The sequence below is a fragment of the Melanaphis sacchari genome, unplaced genomic scaffold, assembly GCF_002803265.2.
Source record: "Melanaphis sacchari strain LSU unplaced genomic scaffold, SCAv2.0 Contig107_pilon_pilon, whole genome shotgun sequence".
NCBI classification, from domain to species: Eukaryota; Metazoa; Arthropoda; class Insecta; order Hemiptera; family Aphididae; genus Melanaphis; species Melanaphis sacchari.
Window position 1 is genome coordinate 426,264 of NW_020270407.1, and position 15,687 is coordinate 441,950.

The 15,687-nt window shown below is 25.6% G+C and overlaps 2 protein-coding genes across 2 annotated transcripts in view; one reads left to right on the forward strand and one right to left on the reverse strand.

Annotated features, from left to right (window-relative positions):
- Positions 1-2,611: 2,611 nt before the first annotated feature.
- LOC112603401 (tyrosine-protein kinase Src42A) lies at positions 2,612-7,703 on the reverse strand. Its single transcript, XM_025351939.1, has 7 exons — positions 6,829-7,703; positions 5,489-5,652; positions 3,877-4,045; positions 3,654-3,812; positions 3,394-3,572; positions 3,175-3,331; positions 2,612-3,081 (listed from the first exon to the last, which is right to left on the reverse strand). Exons 1-7 carry the CDS (start codon positions 7,355-7,357, stop codon positions 2,873-2,875), a joined length of 1,566 nt encoding a protein of 521 aa, XP_025207724.1. The 5' UTR covers positions 7,358-7,703; the 3' UTR covers positions 2,612-2,872.
- Positions 7,704-14,598: 6,895 nt separating this feature from the next.
- Positions 14,599-15,687, forward strand: part of LOC112603403 (40S ribosomal protein S11) — a 4,007-nt gene continuing 2,918 nt past the window's right edge. The window contains exons 1-2 of the mRNA XM_025351941.1: positions 14,599-14,721; positions 14,881-14,997. Of these exons, the coding sequence (XP_025207726.1) occupies positions 14,710-14,721; positions 14,881-14,997 (129 nt within the window). The 5' untranslated portion in view covers positions 14,599-14,709. The remainder of the gene's footprint in view (positions 14,722-14,880; positions 14,998-15,687) is intronic.

A 15,687-nucleotide genomic window follows, 5' to 3' on the forward strand; every position in this document is an offset into this window, starting at 1 on the left:
TTACGTATATTTATCCAACTTTTATGATTGCTATCAAGCCAAACCATTTAACAAAAATTGTTTCCTCTTCTACGTATAATTTTCTATACTTAACAAAGTCGTTTGAGTTATTAGTTTTAATATTTCTTCAGAATAAAGCAACTGGCAATCGGTTTACCGGTGTAATTATGCAATTGATAATTAGTGGATAAACCTCTTGTTTATTTAAAAATTAAATATTTCTGTAGACCAGCTCGTTAAATATCTTTGGAAACACACCTTTTGTATATTAATGCGAACGTTATCACCAATTTTAAATTTAATTTTCCATTAAAATTTTCGTTATTTTATTATACTGCAGATAATGGATTACATCAGCTTGCTACAGTGTCATGTCTATTTTATATTTTGAATTATTATATTTGTTTATCAATGATGGTAAGTAGAAACCTATTCGTACGATCTTCGTGCTGTAAACCCTCTATTATGTTTTTTCTTTTAATATACAGTTGAAACGTTGTACTATACAATACTTCATGATACTGTACGTTGAATATTTATGTACCTATGTTGTATTTAGACATTAACGTGTCAAATGTTGAAATGTAAAATTCTTTACCATTGTCGAGCTGCAATAGTTTTTGGTGAGTGTTTGAGTAATAATTTAGAACAATAGGTACATTATTTGAAACTTTTTTAGTAGCTCTAGATTTTAATGCTGTTGCCCACTTCAGTAGTGTAGCTGAATTGCCTGTTCAATACGCCGTATGATCAGAATATTATTGTTTGATTTATTAATTATTTATAGGAAGAAAATAGGATTTGGATATTAAAATATAATTTAAAAAATAATAGAATATTGATGGATTATAAAAAAAAGCACAAAATTTATAGGTAAAACTTTATTTTAATAAAATGACCTAAAATAATGATTAATAGTTTAGTCTATTTAAAACTAATATTTTTTTTATAATAATAAGTTTAGAAATAATATATACACATAAAACAATAATAATAATAATAATAATAATAATAATGATTAGGTAAATTGTCATTAAGATTGCAAAAAGGTGTCTTTTTCAACATATACATATACATATTATTAAAATTTTGGAATATACATGTTAACAAGTTTGTATAATTGAATAAATGTAAGGAACTAGAAAATACAAATAAAATTAATAATAGTTATCATAATAATAATAATTAAATGAACATATACGAGTTAAAAAAGGTAAAAAAAAAAAATAATAATAATTTTTTGTTCGATTTATCTAAATGTTAAGACATTCTATCCTAGTATGCATGCAAAAATACAAAACATTAAATAACAACTTTTGAATGTTTTTCTAGTATAAAAACGCATGGTGAAAACAAATTATATTTACAATTTTTTTTTTAATATTATTTATTTATTAGTATTATAGAATAATACATTGACCTCTCGAAATCGCTCTGAAATTAAGAACACTTTTGTTGTTTATTTTGTGTTAATTCGTTTTGGTAGTTAAGAACATCTTTTGGATTTTTGGTTTTGTACTTAACAAAATTATTTTTGTAGTCATAAAAAAAAGGTAGAAAATATAATATGATAAAAAAATAATAAAGAAAAAGGCATAAAAAAGGATACATTATATAATAACTATTGTGATATAAACAGTAAATAGAAAATGAATGTTGTGATGTATAATCTATGAAGTATTTTATCAAAAATAATTATTTAAAATAATTTAAAAATCATAATTTAAAATAAACTGTGATTGGTACAATACTTTGAAATAACAAGATAAAAGCTGATATGAAATACAATCAAATAAATAAAATAAACTAATAATAATTGTTTATAAAATATTTAATTTAATATTATTCTTATTAAATAACTAATAATTATGCATTATCATAGAAATTTATTAATTTAATTAAATACATGTAAATGTTGTTCAAATGTTTCTCATTATTTGATTAATACTGAATGTAATTTGTATTAATTAATTTTTAGAATAACTACAAAATAAATATATAATATATATTAATTTTCACTAAAAATAAATTAACAATTGACATTGCAGATCACAAAAATGAATATTACTTTTGACATTATTAAACAATGAACTAGTGTATAATATATGAGTTGAACAATAAATTAACAAATTGTACTAACTTACAATATATTATTCTATATGCAGGTAAAAATTACACCTGCTACAATAAAGTATAATATATAATATACCAAGATTATAAAAAAATTGTATTGTCCTTAGATATAATACACTAGTTCTCTGACTTTCATAAGAACCATACAACAATCACAGTTTTAAAATATTACACAATGAAGGGTGCAATTAACTGATACAGGAACAACATCTCTAAATTAAATTTTCTTGTACAAGGTTTCTTTGAGCTATGTTTATGGTTATACATACAGAGATAATATTACTTACTGTGTTATAAAAAATAGAACTTATTAACATCAATAAAAATAAAAATAAAAATAAAATACAAATTGGATAAAGCATGTTGGCAGATATAAAAATAATTTAACCTAAGTAGTTTAAAATCTAATGTTTAATAAAATAACAGTATCTAAAAAATTAAAAGATTATCTACAACTAAATAGTTTAAAAACAATTCATTCATAAGAACATCAAAAAAAAAAAAAAGAAAGAAAGAAACTGACAATAAGTTATAAACATTTATGACTTACCAAAAGTAATGATGGTCAAAGATGTACCTAGCAGTGTTAATGATAAATATTGTGCAAATGATGTAGTTGATGTCTATGTGCGTGATAAACCGCAGATGCGTGTTGCATATATATGGCGGCTGCTTGAGGATTAGCACCGCGTAGAGCGATGGCCTGTTGCATAGGCCACTCCGAGAGGCGGGCGTGATCTCAGTAACCCGATGCTTCTTTATACTCAGACCCCTCCATTGTGAAAAAATCTTCCAATTTCCATTGAAGTGTTTCAAATGTTGGTCTCTTCATTGCATCTTTGTGCCAACATTCTAACATAATATCATACAACGCCGTTGGACAATTAGGTGGCATTGGCATTCGGTAACCATGCTCAACTTGATGCAATACCTCAGCATTGGTCATACCTAAAATTAATTAGTAATTTCAATAAAAAAACACGACATAATATTTTATAGAAAAATATTTTTTTCAAAAACTACATATATATTAATATTTACCAGGATAAGGTATTCGGCCATAGGTAACTAACTCAGTAAGTAAAATTCCAAATGACCATACATCAGATTTTATAGAAAATTTGCTATAATTAGCAGCTTCTGGTGCAGTCCATTTGATTGGGAATCTAGCACCAACTCTAGCTTCATATTCATCCTCCTAAAAAAAAACAACAAATATTGACATTTTATACAATAATAACTAATTTTTAAAACCTTAACCTTTATAAGTCGAGCAAGACCAAAATCTGCAATTTTCACAATGTTACTCTCTCCAACAAGAACATTTCTAGCAGCAAGATCACGATGAATATAATTCTGAGATTCAAGGTATGCCATACCAGAAGCTATTTGAGCTGCCATATCAATTAACTGTTGGAGTTTTAAGCCACGTCCTTTACCTATATACAAGTTTAAACGTCATTAGGTAATATATCAAATATACAAATAAAAAAAGATATATAAAATATGTAGTAGAATACCTTGTAAAAAGTCTAATAAACTTCCATTTTTCATAAGTTCAGTGATAATATAGATTGGCTCTTCCATAGTGCAAACAGCATATAATTGAATTAATTTGGTATGTCTGAGTTTTTTCATAATTTGTGCTTCAGCTAAGAAATCTTTGGGATCCATTGTACCTAATTTAAAAAACAGAATAATTGTACTAAATTACTTATTGAATTATGAATAATTGTAATTTACCAGTCTTCAGTGTTTTTATAGCAACTGGTGTCGTATTATTCCACAAGCCTTCCCAAACTTCACCAAACTGACCATGTCCTAATTTTCTAACAAACTTCAACGAAGATCTGTCAATTTCCCACTGATCTCTTGTGCTATGAGACAAACCCCCTGTTACTGGTTTTTCGACCTATCAAAAGAACAAACATAATATTAAGTTTAAACAAATCTACAAATCACTTAACTTTTTGTAAATAATTCTTTAAATTATTATAGTAACTAAAAATTGTTTAATTCATATTTTTAAATCAAATCCTACTCACTGTTCAACAAATAAATGATAAAAAAATAAAATAAAAAAGGTCCCATAAGTTATTCTTACAACAATAAAATATGAAAACATGCTGTCATAATTTTTGTATGTATAAGTTCTAGATTTATATAGTAAATAAATTTTATAAAGTTAGAATTTTAACAATCATAAACGTTTACCAGTTATAATTTATAAAAAATAAAGTGTATTTAAAAAATGATTATTATAATGTACATGAAATTCATAACGTTTCTAATTTTAATATCTAAGATTTGAACTTATTGTATATAGTTTCTCATAAGTTGTTCTTACCGCCATTAAAAACTATCAAAAATACAAATGCAGATTTCTTTTTAAAACATTAATCAAAATTTGACAAAACTGTAAATTTAAACAAATTGTTATGATTTATTACATAATGAATAAATAGTTATTTTAGTGCAATTCAAAAAATAAAAATTGTATGCAACATGAGCCATTTTTAACTATGTATATTATTTTAATATTTAAATATAGAGTATTTATTATTCACACTACCAACAAAATGTTAGTACAAATTTATTAATTAACTAACAATTCTTATTTTAAATAAAAATATGTTTTTTTTTATTAATTTTATAAAAAAATATATTTTAAGTATTAAACAAAATTATCCTTTATCATATTATACTTATATACAAATAATTATAACGATTATGAGTATAAACATGACATTTGAAATCATGCTCATTGTATATTTTGAATCATTATTTAATTAACTACACAATTTTCAGTCCCAATTAAATTAGTGTAGATTTTAATACTTAAAATGTATTGTTGCTATTCTATTACTATGGTATAGTTTTAAATACTGACTTAAGTTAATAATTATTATTACATAATTTATGTATTATTTATTAACCCACATAATAGATAATATGGGATGGAAATTAATTGTGGTTGACACTATTGTCATTATTCGTTATAGTTTAATTTTTGATAGTAACAAAATTAAATCAAATTAAATAGGTAGTAATTAAAAAAATATTAAAAAAAAAAAATTATATTACTAATAGAATTATAATTAATATTATATGCTTATTTTAATTCTATAATAAGCAATTCATTTTAAAAATAAATTAAATACTTGGACAGTAAATATAAAAAATATTAAATGTAAAATGTTTTGTTATGAAATTTAATCATTAAACTAACAAATAAAAAATAAAATAAGAGATTTTAACACATCAAAATTAATAATGTGGTCTAAATAAATATTTTATCTAAAAAAAAAAAACCATATTTTATAGATAATTTTTAAATTTAAAAATGAAATCTCACCTGTACACAAGGCTTACGTAAATTGACACATAAACCGTCGGCATCTTTACTATAGTACTCTACTAGTTCTTGTAGAGTTCTAAAGGTTGTACGCCGAGCAATGAAAAATCCACCTTCATCTAATTGTCTGATTCGGTAATGTTTAACAGTATCACCATCGCGAACTATAGTAAATGTATATAATAAATATGAATATAACATAACAAATAAGTAAATATAAAAGTATACAAGTAATTCAATTAATTAAGTAATTATATTCATATTAAATGTTTAAGTTTATATTTTATATAGAACCATCTTCAAAATCTAAGGGGTTGGACATTGTCATTAACTTATTTCAGTGGTATACCACAGGAAGTCCAGACTATCTTCTCGTGCACCATAAAATAGACTATAGTAGGTATTTTAAACAAATTTGAATTTTTTTTTTTTTTACCAAACCTAGGTAATAATAGTAATATTATGTACTGTTAACATTTATACTATGATATTTAAATGTATGTTAACATGAAATTAATGTAATGATAAACATAACATACATTAGAATATTTTCAGCATTTTAGACCTTATGAGTTTCTTCTTTATGATTATACTAGGAAAATATATAATCAGAAAAATAAATATATTTACCTACCATGATATAAAAAATAAACACAATGTAATATTAACCAATAACATTGTTAAATAATCATGATTTTTACGCATTATGTATAATAGGAATGTACATATAAGAAATATATCAACAAACAATATGATAAACACAAATGTATCATTCAATCAAGAAATAAAATACTTATTTGACTAAAATATATTAAATTCCTATAGATAAATATTAAAAACAAACTATGTATCATTATGTACATATATTTTCATTTTTTATAAAAAATATATTACCTACATATCTTTGAATTAACATTAGTTATGAGAACCTAGTTTTATAAAAATAGCTAATGTCCACTGTGATTACCAAGGTTGGGATTTTATAGCATTTGCACATTTCTTATGAGATGCTTTTAGCAGAGTAAGCTAAAAATGTGTTTCATAAAATAAAGAGCTCAAATTAAAATTTTGCCTTTTTTGCATATTTTAGTTTTAAGTGCTTTTTTAGGACTTTTTTGCATTTTTTACCTGTTTATGAATCAAAAAATACTTTATGAAATTATATTTAAGTCAAACATGTTTTTAGATTTTTGTCCATTGAATTATCAAGTATATTGTAAATGTAATGTATGTTATTTAGTAAATAGACCGATTTGTTGATGTAACACCATACAATTACAGCGATAATATACAGGTATAATATAATATTGCGATATTTTCATAATAAAAAATGTACTCACCAGACAAAGAGTAATCATTTCTTCTACTTTCAGAATCCCTAATTAAAAATGCTCCATGATCATTTTCTGGTAAAAGCAATTTTTTTTCAGCTTCAATTCTTTTAATCTTGCCAAAATACCATGGCTCAGCCTCTATAGACTTCAATTTGGCAACATAATTAGAAGGAATGTAACCTTCTTGTTTAGTAGCTTTGCTTCTAGCTAGCCACCAATCTCCTTGCGTATCATTTAGAATTTCTAAATGTTCTCCTTTCCTAAAACTGAGGTCTTCATCGGTGCGTGCATCGTAATCATAAAGAGCTACGAATATTTTTGCTGATGCATTTGTGGCATTGGAAGGCTCCTGGTCAGGGACTGGTGGCATTGGTCCATTCCTGACCTCACGAATTTCATGGGGTGGCATGTTTTGTGTGGGTACACTGGGTACGGCTGGCAAAATGTTGTCTTTACTATTGCCAGCATTTGACGGTGAACCCGTCATATCCTTCTTGCCGGACGAGCCCCTTTGACAACTGAAGCAGCTGCCCATCTTGCGTAGCGCAATCGTCGTAGCTCTAAGTCTACTAGACACTACAAGACGTCGTCACTTAAACGCGAACTACATACATGATAACACACAAGTGCAGTGTTGTTTTTGTATTGTGATGAATGATGATCCAAATCCCAAATAAAACAACTCTGCTCAGCTAAACTCGACGTCACTGCAAACTTATTACATCTAGATAAAACGGCATTGACGGACTTGTACGGTTGGAAAGTGTTCTGCTAAACGGGATATAGACACAATTAATAAATTATAATCCATCTACTGAGTACTGAGTAATGGTTAATTAAATATTCTACAAGGCACCCGTAAAGTGAATAATGATTAATGAAAAAAAAAAAAAAACACAAAAGACGATTTCTGATAAGAATTATTTAAGTACCATGGAAGAAAAACTATAAACAAAAATATTTAAGAGGGAGAATAATATCAGTGGGGTTTTTTTCGATTTCACACATTTTTATCTACAAACACTGTTTACATTGTTTACAAAATGTATTCGCGACATTCGCGTTCGTTTACAAAATAGTATAATTTAATCAATTTCTAAGGTATTAGTAATTACTAATATTAGAATATTTTGCTATTTTAAAATGGTATGTGCTTAACAAACGAATCCTAACTAGATACAGGGTACAACTATGGCGTAGCAAATAATTAAATTACTTTAAACCAACTTAGATGCTGACATATTAATAATTATTATTGTTATTATTATCAGTGGAAATATAATGCAAATCATTATAAACATAAACATATATCATTGTAAGTAAATTATTGTATGCACATCACATGCGAGTGCATATTTTATAAACCTATAATACCTAGCTAGTAGTAGCTACCGGGTTAGATTACATATGTATACAGAGGTAAGGTAATTATAACATTATAAAAACAGGAGAAGGGGATTTGCGCACACAACGACCGAAAACAATTTTTTTCACGTGTTTCTTTAATTCCCAGCGCTGCCTTGAAGCTTGAAATTTTAGTCAATATAACCGTTAACTACTGCTATGAATATAGCATTAAAAAATAAGGGAGTAAATAAGACATAAATTTAAAAATACATCATGCAATTTATTAATCAGATGTATATTAAATGTTCAAAAGTATTAAGTTTATACATATGAAAATCGATATACAGAACCACTTTCAAACTTAAAGAGGTAAGATAAATTGATATTAACCGATTATAGTGGCGTACCATAACGTAGGTATATAGTAACAACTGACATTATATAGGAGCAGAAACAGGAATAGGGGGTTTGCACACAACAACAATATAAGTATACATAATACATATGATATCACAATCAAACACCTAACAATTTTTTAGAAAGTCAAACGACCTTGCAACAATCAATAGTTTGTTGCTCGTACAGAAATGCCGCAAAATTATAATAACAAATTAATAGGTATTAGATTTCATTAACAATCATGAATATTATTACATAATAAACTAAAACTTATTATAGTCGTACTAAGTTGTTAATGGAAATCTAGTATCTACAATATAATTGATGAAACTTAACAACTTAAGATACTCGAATACGATAAAAAAATATATTTTCTGATTCACTTAAAAATCATAATTTTTGTAAATTTATTTTAAATAGTTGATTTTCAATAAAGAAAAATGTTAAAAATGTTAACCATTTAAGATTTAATAATTTGTAAAAATTGTAAATTTATGTAGGCAATGATTTCCAAACTTTTTCAACTCGTAACATTTTTTTGAAATAATTGAGATTTTCTCGTTATTCTCTTGATAAATTAATGCACCATTTTTTTCTTCATATTTTTAAAAAAATTACCAGACACTGACAGTCGTTTATCAAATAGCTACGGTAGTCGGTATTACAATTTTTCTTAATCGCATCAAGTATTAAGTTAGGTAAATCTTAATAGTTAATATTATCCTAATTTATTGTTAGAGTGTTAAACTCAACTTTAGTCGGCATAGTCGCATTCCTATGACGACACTGAGCACACAATTTAAACTGATCTGAGACTTAGAAAATTTCAAAAACTAAAATAATCAAATTTGATCAAAACTAGATAATTTGGGTTATGAAAATAGCAATATTGCAATACATTTACGCATAATTACAATGATTTATACATTAGTACTAAAGTAGTCAAGTACGTCAAGTACCTATACTTAGTATAATTAATATTAACATACAATTTAAATGTCACAGCTTCATGGTTATAAATAACATGACTTACATGAGAATAATCTATAGGCTATGAAATATAAATTATTTTGAGTACCTCCTACTGATGTATTATATAGGTAAAAGAAGTAAATATTATTATATTTAAGTCTCGTAAACCCAAATTTACATTTAATTCGGTCTAAAAAATAACAGATAATTGAGGCTAAAAATTTTTGTAAAAATAACATTTTCTTTCTCATTTTAAAAACTTAGACTATCAGTACTTACAGAATATTATGTCAAAAAATTAATTAGAGTTTCAAATGATTTTTAAGATAAGATAAAGATTTATTTATTGGCCAAAACAAATAGGTAAATACATAATTAATTACATTTCAAATTGTTCAATATTAAGTAAATTCATACAAAAAGTGATATATAGTTATATATTGTTTGGTTGGCCCAATTCACCAATGAGGTAGTACCTCGTATTGATGATATTGGAGTTTAAAAAGTTAATTTAATTATTAATACCTGTAATCAAATACACATGCATTTTATTAATTTTATTATTGTTAAATATGACTGTTATAGCTACTGAGAACCGATAATCTACCAATTGTATCATTTTTATTAATTGTATGGAAATATACTTATTTTAAAACATTATTATTAAATTACACGAATAAGATAACAATAGGAAAATCCAATATTTATAATAATCTATAAATCCAATAATAGCTATTTTGTCAAACTTAATTGAAGAATACTGCATGAAATGGCAAATTTATACTCTAGGGTGAGAGTATACCTAACGCCCAACAGGTAAAAGTTACATATTATGTAACATATGTTTAACAAATAATGTACCTATACAAGTTCCAACACGATTACATGAGAATAAAAATAAGAATAATACATATTTACAGGGTAAAAATTTAAGCGCGTTAATTTTTAAATGGTAGAAAAGTAATTTATTGGTATCGTTTTAATTTCAACCAAACTTTGTTTCGTAAAATTTAAAATGTAAGTAACATTATTCAATTATTTAATTTAGCAAATGATAATATAGTAAAATGGTTCATATTATTGATTTTCCTTTTCTTGATCTAATTTCCAAAGAAGAAATGTTAAAACATAATTATTGTATAACAGACAAATTTGAAAATTCAGCTAAAACAGCATTTCGTGATTTTTTTAGTACACACTTATATACCTACTATGTAAAAAATAATGAACATATAAAATCATATTCCATATGAAATATTGATGTAATAATTTTCTGACAGAATATACACAAATAAGCTCATGTGGAATTTTTTACTCGGATTTTAATGAAAATTATACCTTCAGAATCCCACATATAATATATTTTAAATTATTGAAATTCTAAAATCTTTTTTAAATAAATGTTGTATACATATAATAACATACGTGACGTATGATCCGTCGCACTCGAATGTGTTGTCTCCGTCTTACATACATGTAACATGGCAAATTTTCGTTCCGAAAAATCCATTTTATGTTGTTACTTGTGTTTTGTGTAGCTTTAATAATTGAGTAAATTTACCTATTATAAAACTTAAAGGTAAAAATTCTTTCTAGGCTATCGCATAGGCTTTTATTAATATTACAATTTTAAAGTGAGTTATGAACGTTTTAAAGTTTTAATATTTTATTTAAATAGCTATAACTCAGCTATAGTAGTATAGTACTTACCTACCTATATTAGTTGACCAATTTTCCTGTGCACTTTAGTATCATTTTAAATTTTTAACCTCATTTAAATATTTTGTTAAACCAAATTATCAATATTAAACATTAAGGTAATTTCCTACTCATAGCAGTAAATGGATAATAACAAAATAGGTACTTATTTGATTTTACAACCTTACCTATTAATGTATACTGTTTGTTAATTACTTAAATGCCTAATGCCTAGATAATAGTCATCGATTGCTAATGTTAGCGTTTATGATATCACTAAAATTAAATCATTGACGAACGACGGAAACAGGCAACAGAAATATCTGTGATAGGTATCGCAGTTGGTATTTTATTGATGTTAGAAACCATTGGCTTAAGTGTTAACATTATTTCAAGATTATTCCCTGTATTGTTTACTTGTTGTATGTTGCTTTTACTGATTTAATTGCAAACCTGGATGATTTCACAACAACCACCTGTTTATTTTGGTTTTAATTGTTTCAGCCTTATACGGTTAATACAACATACATAATACATAGGTACATAAACATTAAACACATCCATATATGATACTGATATATACCTACCTCCTAATTAAGTATAATACAATATTATAATAAAAGCAGTGTCGTGTTAACTATTTTTGGGAGCGAGAAGCAATGATCATATCATACAGCGACATGATTAAGAGGATGATGATGGGAACAGAATGGATAGATCATATTATTATAGATCTTCCACAGACTTTTTTTTTATGCAAAATATGTTATTTTGTATTTCCGATTTTATTATCTACATAAAATATCATATCTTCCGTTTAGTAACTTTTTAAATTGTCAACTTGTCATTCAAAGCTTGCACAAAAGAATTTTTAGAACTAGGTACCTAAAATAATATATATTTGAACATGTTGCGATTTAGAAAAATATTTGATCGCTTAGCAACCAATATTTAGGAAATTAAAAATTATATAGATACGTTAATATTCAATTCAGAAATAAGGGGGTAGCGGAGAAGACCATGTCCTCTGAACCATAAGACTTTTGTAAGAGCCTCATAAATTTTTACCACATTAATTTTTTATAACAGTATTCTGTATAAATCCATAATATAAGAAATAAAAATATTGTGATATAATATAAATTATCATGATTGAATAAAAAAAATATATGACCTATTATTGCCTATTTCTATTATACATTATAATACGCATTTATTGGCTATTATTGGAAATAAAATATTTATTATATACTTTAACTAGTTAGGTATTTAATTTATACAATTTATAGTTATTACTAAACATTAATAACTTTATTACTTATTAGTGTTATTACATACTTAATTATCAAGTACCAACAATATCATTATGATCTCTGTATAAGTAGATACAGTTAAATATTAATTAAGGAAGACATTTTTTTTTTTACTAAAATGATAATAAATTTATATATATATATATATATATTATAGCTTGTAGTAATCATAATAAAATAAAATTGTTTTATTATTACTGTTGTCCTCATTGAAAAACTTGGTCCCGGCCTGTAATACAAATTATAATTTATCATAGATTAAATTGCTTTTTTTTCTAAAGCTTCTTCTTAATTTAAAATATATGATTTGCTGTTAGGTGGATAATTGGAATAAATTATAACCACATAGGTATACCATAGTCCATAATAATAATTACTGATTAAGTATACAATTTAATAATAATGTAATGGTATAATTTATGCTCATACAATACAAATAATAAGTTTAAAATTATTTTGAATTTAAACCAACAGTTTTATAAGGTTGTGATACCTTGTATATTTACAATTATTCATTTTAATTTAGAACTGTTTTTATTTGTTAGAATTACCCGTTAGCACTTATTATGATGTTATTACTTTTTTTTATATCATATTATGCTCAATAATAATACATAATAATAATGCCTGGCAGACTGGTTTATTTAATTCTGAATGTTCTGACATATTATACTTCTAATATAGCTGTATTTAGTATTACATTTATATAATGTGAATATCACATTTATTTTGATTCTTACGATTATTATCAAGCCCGGATCAAAAGCTTCAGCGGCCCAGGGGCCAATACATGGTTATGGGCCCCCGTCAATAAAAACAATAATTCTTTAAAATTATAAAATTATACAATGAAACAAATTTAAACATTTTTATCTAATTAAGATAACGATTGATGAGGATAAAAAATTAACATACGTGGGCCACGGGGACTTGGCCCCTCCTGCCCCCCCTTAATTCAGGCTTGATTATTATACATAGGTAAAAAGTATGTATTATTAAATGCAATGATTATAAATTATTTTAATATTATGTAGATAATTATTAATTATAGATGATTTTATTTCTGAGACATAAAATATTAACATATAATGATAAGTTCACTGACATACTGTTTACAATTTACACTCATGAGAAATTATAAGTATTAAGTACCTATATCATTATACTTATTTGTAAAAAATAATGTATTATCAAATACCTAGGTAGTAGGTACCTTGGCTAATTGGACTTGGAATGATCCTATTCTTCAGCAATAATGCAATTCTATTTAATAATATAGTATTATGTCAAAATAAAATAAAATATATTTTTTGTATGATAAGTATAAATAGATTCTTGATGTTTAGTAGTGATCTATGTCTTATTACTATTTATACTTTATACCTGTACCTACTCAATGTTTGAATACGTATAAATATATATTATTATTATACGATATTAAAATTTGGATTGATTATTATGTATAATATTAATATTTTATAAATTATAATAAGCCATGTAATAAAAATCCATACTCATTGTTATTCACTTAATAGTATACTACACTGTTGCTGTAGTATTGTACACTTATTTATATTCATGTCATAGGCGGTCGTAGACTTCCGAGTCAGGTATAGCTAAATTCAATCTGACCACCTGGCACCTAGTACCTACCCTCTCCGCCGACGCGGTCGTACAAAAAAAAAATTATGTCTATAAGCAACCAGTATATCAGCTCTAATCATGTAAATATCTATGATTTTGATTTATTTTGTTATCAATTTTCCACGGCTTTAATGCCTCATTACTTTTTTAGGTACCAAGTACCTACCCTCTTATAAAAAAAGGCTCAGATGGGGCTAAAGCTCAATCAGCCCTACCCGTGTGCACGTCTATGATTCATGTGTATATTATAAATAAAAATTAATCTATAAAAATGTTATCATTTAAAATTCAAATTTTGCGAACTCGATTTGATTACATTAAAACATTTTTTCCTCCATGAGGAAACGCGACAGCAAACGGCGATGTTCCGACGTTCGTCGCTCGTAGTTTTGAGGTTATGTACGGCTAGATCAGATTCGGACACTTTCCTTTATTTTTCTTGACGTTTGTTTTGTGAACGGGTGTTAGAGATTTTTTAGATTTTCTAAATTATTTTCACTGTTCACTACTCAACATGGCTGATCAGGTAATATTCATTAATTATTGATCGATTTAAAATCGGTTTAACGCTATAATACTGTTTCGAAGTTGTATTTCTTTGATGGTGAATCAGACGTTCAGACCACATGGAATACCTTCACTTTATGTATTGCTTTAAACTAAATTAAATATTTCTTGTTCATAGACAGAAAAAGCTTTTCAAAAACAACCCACTGTATTCTTGAATCGCAAAGAATCCAAGAAGAAGAAGCCTTTACGTCATTACCGCAGCGTTGGTCTAGGTTTCAAAACTCCCAGAGAGGTCAGTATTGATTTTTATAGTTAATTTTTATTGTGTATATACTATTAGTATTAATTGTACAATGATGTATACAAATTGTATTAAAATATATAAATTGTATGTTGCTATTAACATTTGATTAACTAGTAAGTTTTTTTAGTATAAGATTTATATTAAATTGTTAAACTGCTAGCAGTTGTTTAATTAATAACATTTTACATAAAATTTGTTTTTAACTGATTAAATTTAAAATACCTCCATTATCAGATACATCTATTTGCATTGATCATATTCATTAAATTAGTTGAAGTTTATTCAATAAAATATTTATACTTCCCTTTAGTGTTATAACTTATATGATGATACTAACACGACGGTCTTATGATTATTTGACTGATTTCAAAATGTGTTATCTGATAACTATTAGGCTGAATAAAATATAAATATGGTTTTCTGTGAATTTATTATAATAAATTAAGAATGATGTGAATACACGAGTTTTATGAGTTAAATTACTTTGATTTTTTAATGGTTATCTGATAACTTTAAAATTATTATCTTTTATAATTACCTAGTCATTTAAGTAGCAACAATTTTCATGATGATATTAACACGACGGTCTTATGACTAAACTTACTTTGATTTTAAATTGTGTTACTGATATCGCATAAATTACTTCTTTTCTATGTCTAATATAAATCATAAATACAT

Coding starts and splice junctions, on each gene's coding strand:
- LOC112603401 (XM_025351939.1), bottom strand. CDS start 7,357: ATGGGCAGCTGCTTCAGTTGTCAAAGGGGCTCGTCCGGCAAGAAGGAT. Junction 4,046..5,488: donor TACGTAAGCCTTGTGTACAG/GTGAGATTTCAT, acceptor TTCTTTTGATAG/GTCGAAAAACCAGTAACAGG. Junction 3,813..3,876: donor TATAAAAACACTGAAGACTG/GTAAATTACAAT, acceptor TTTTTAAATTAG/GTACAATGGATCCCAAAGAT.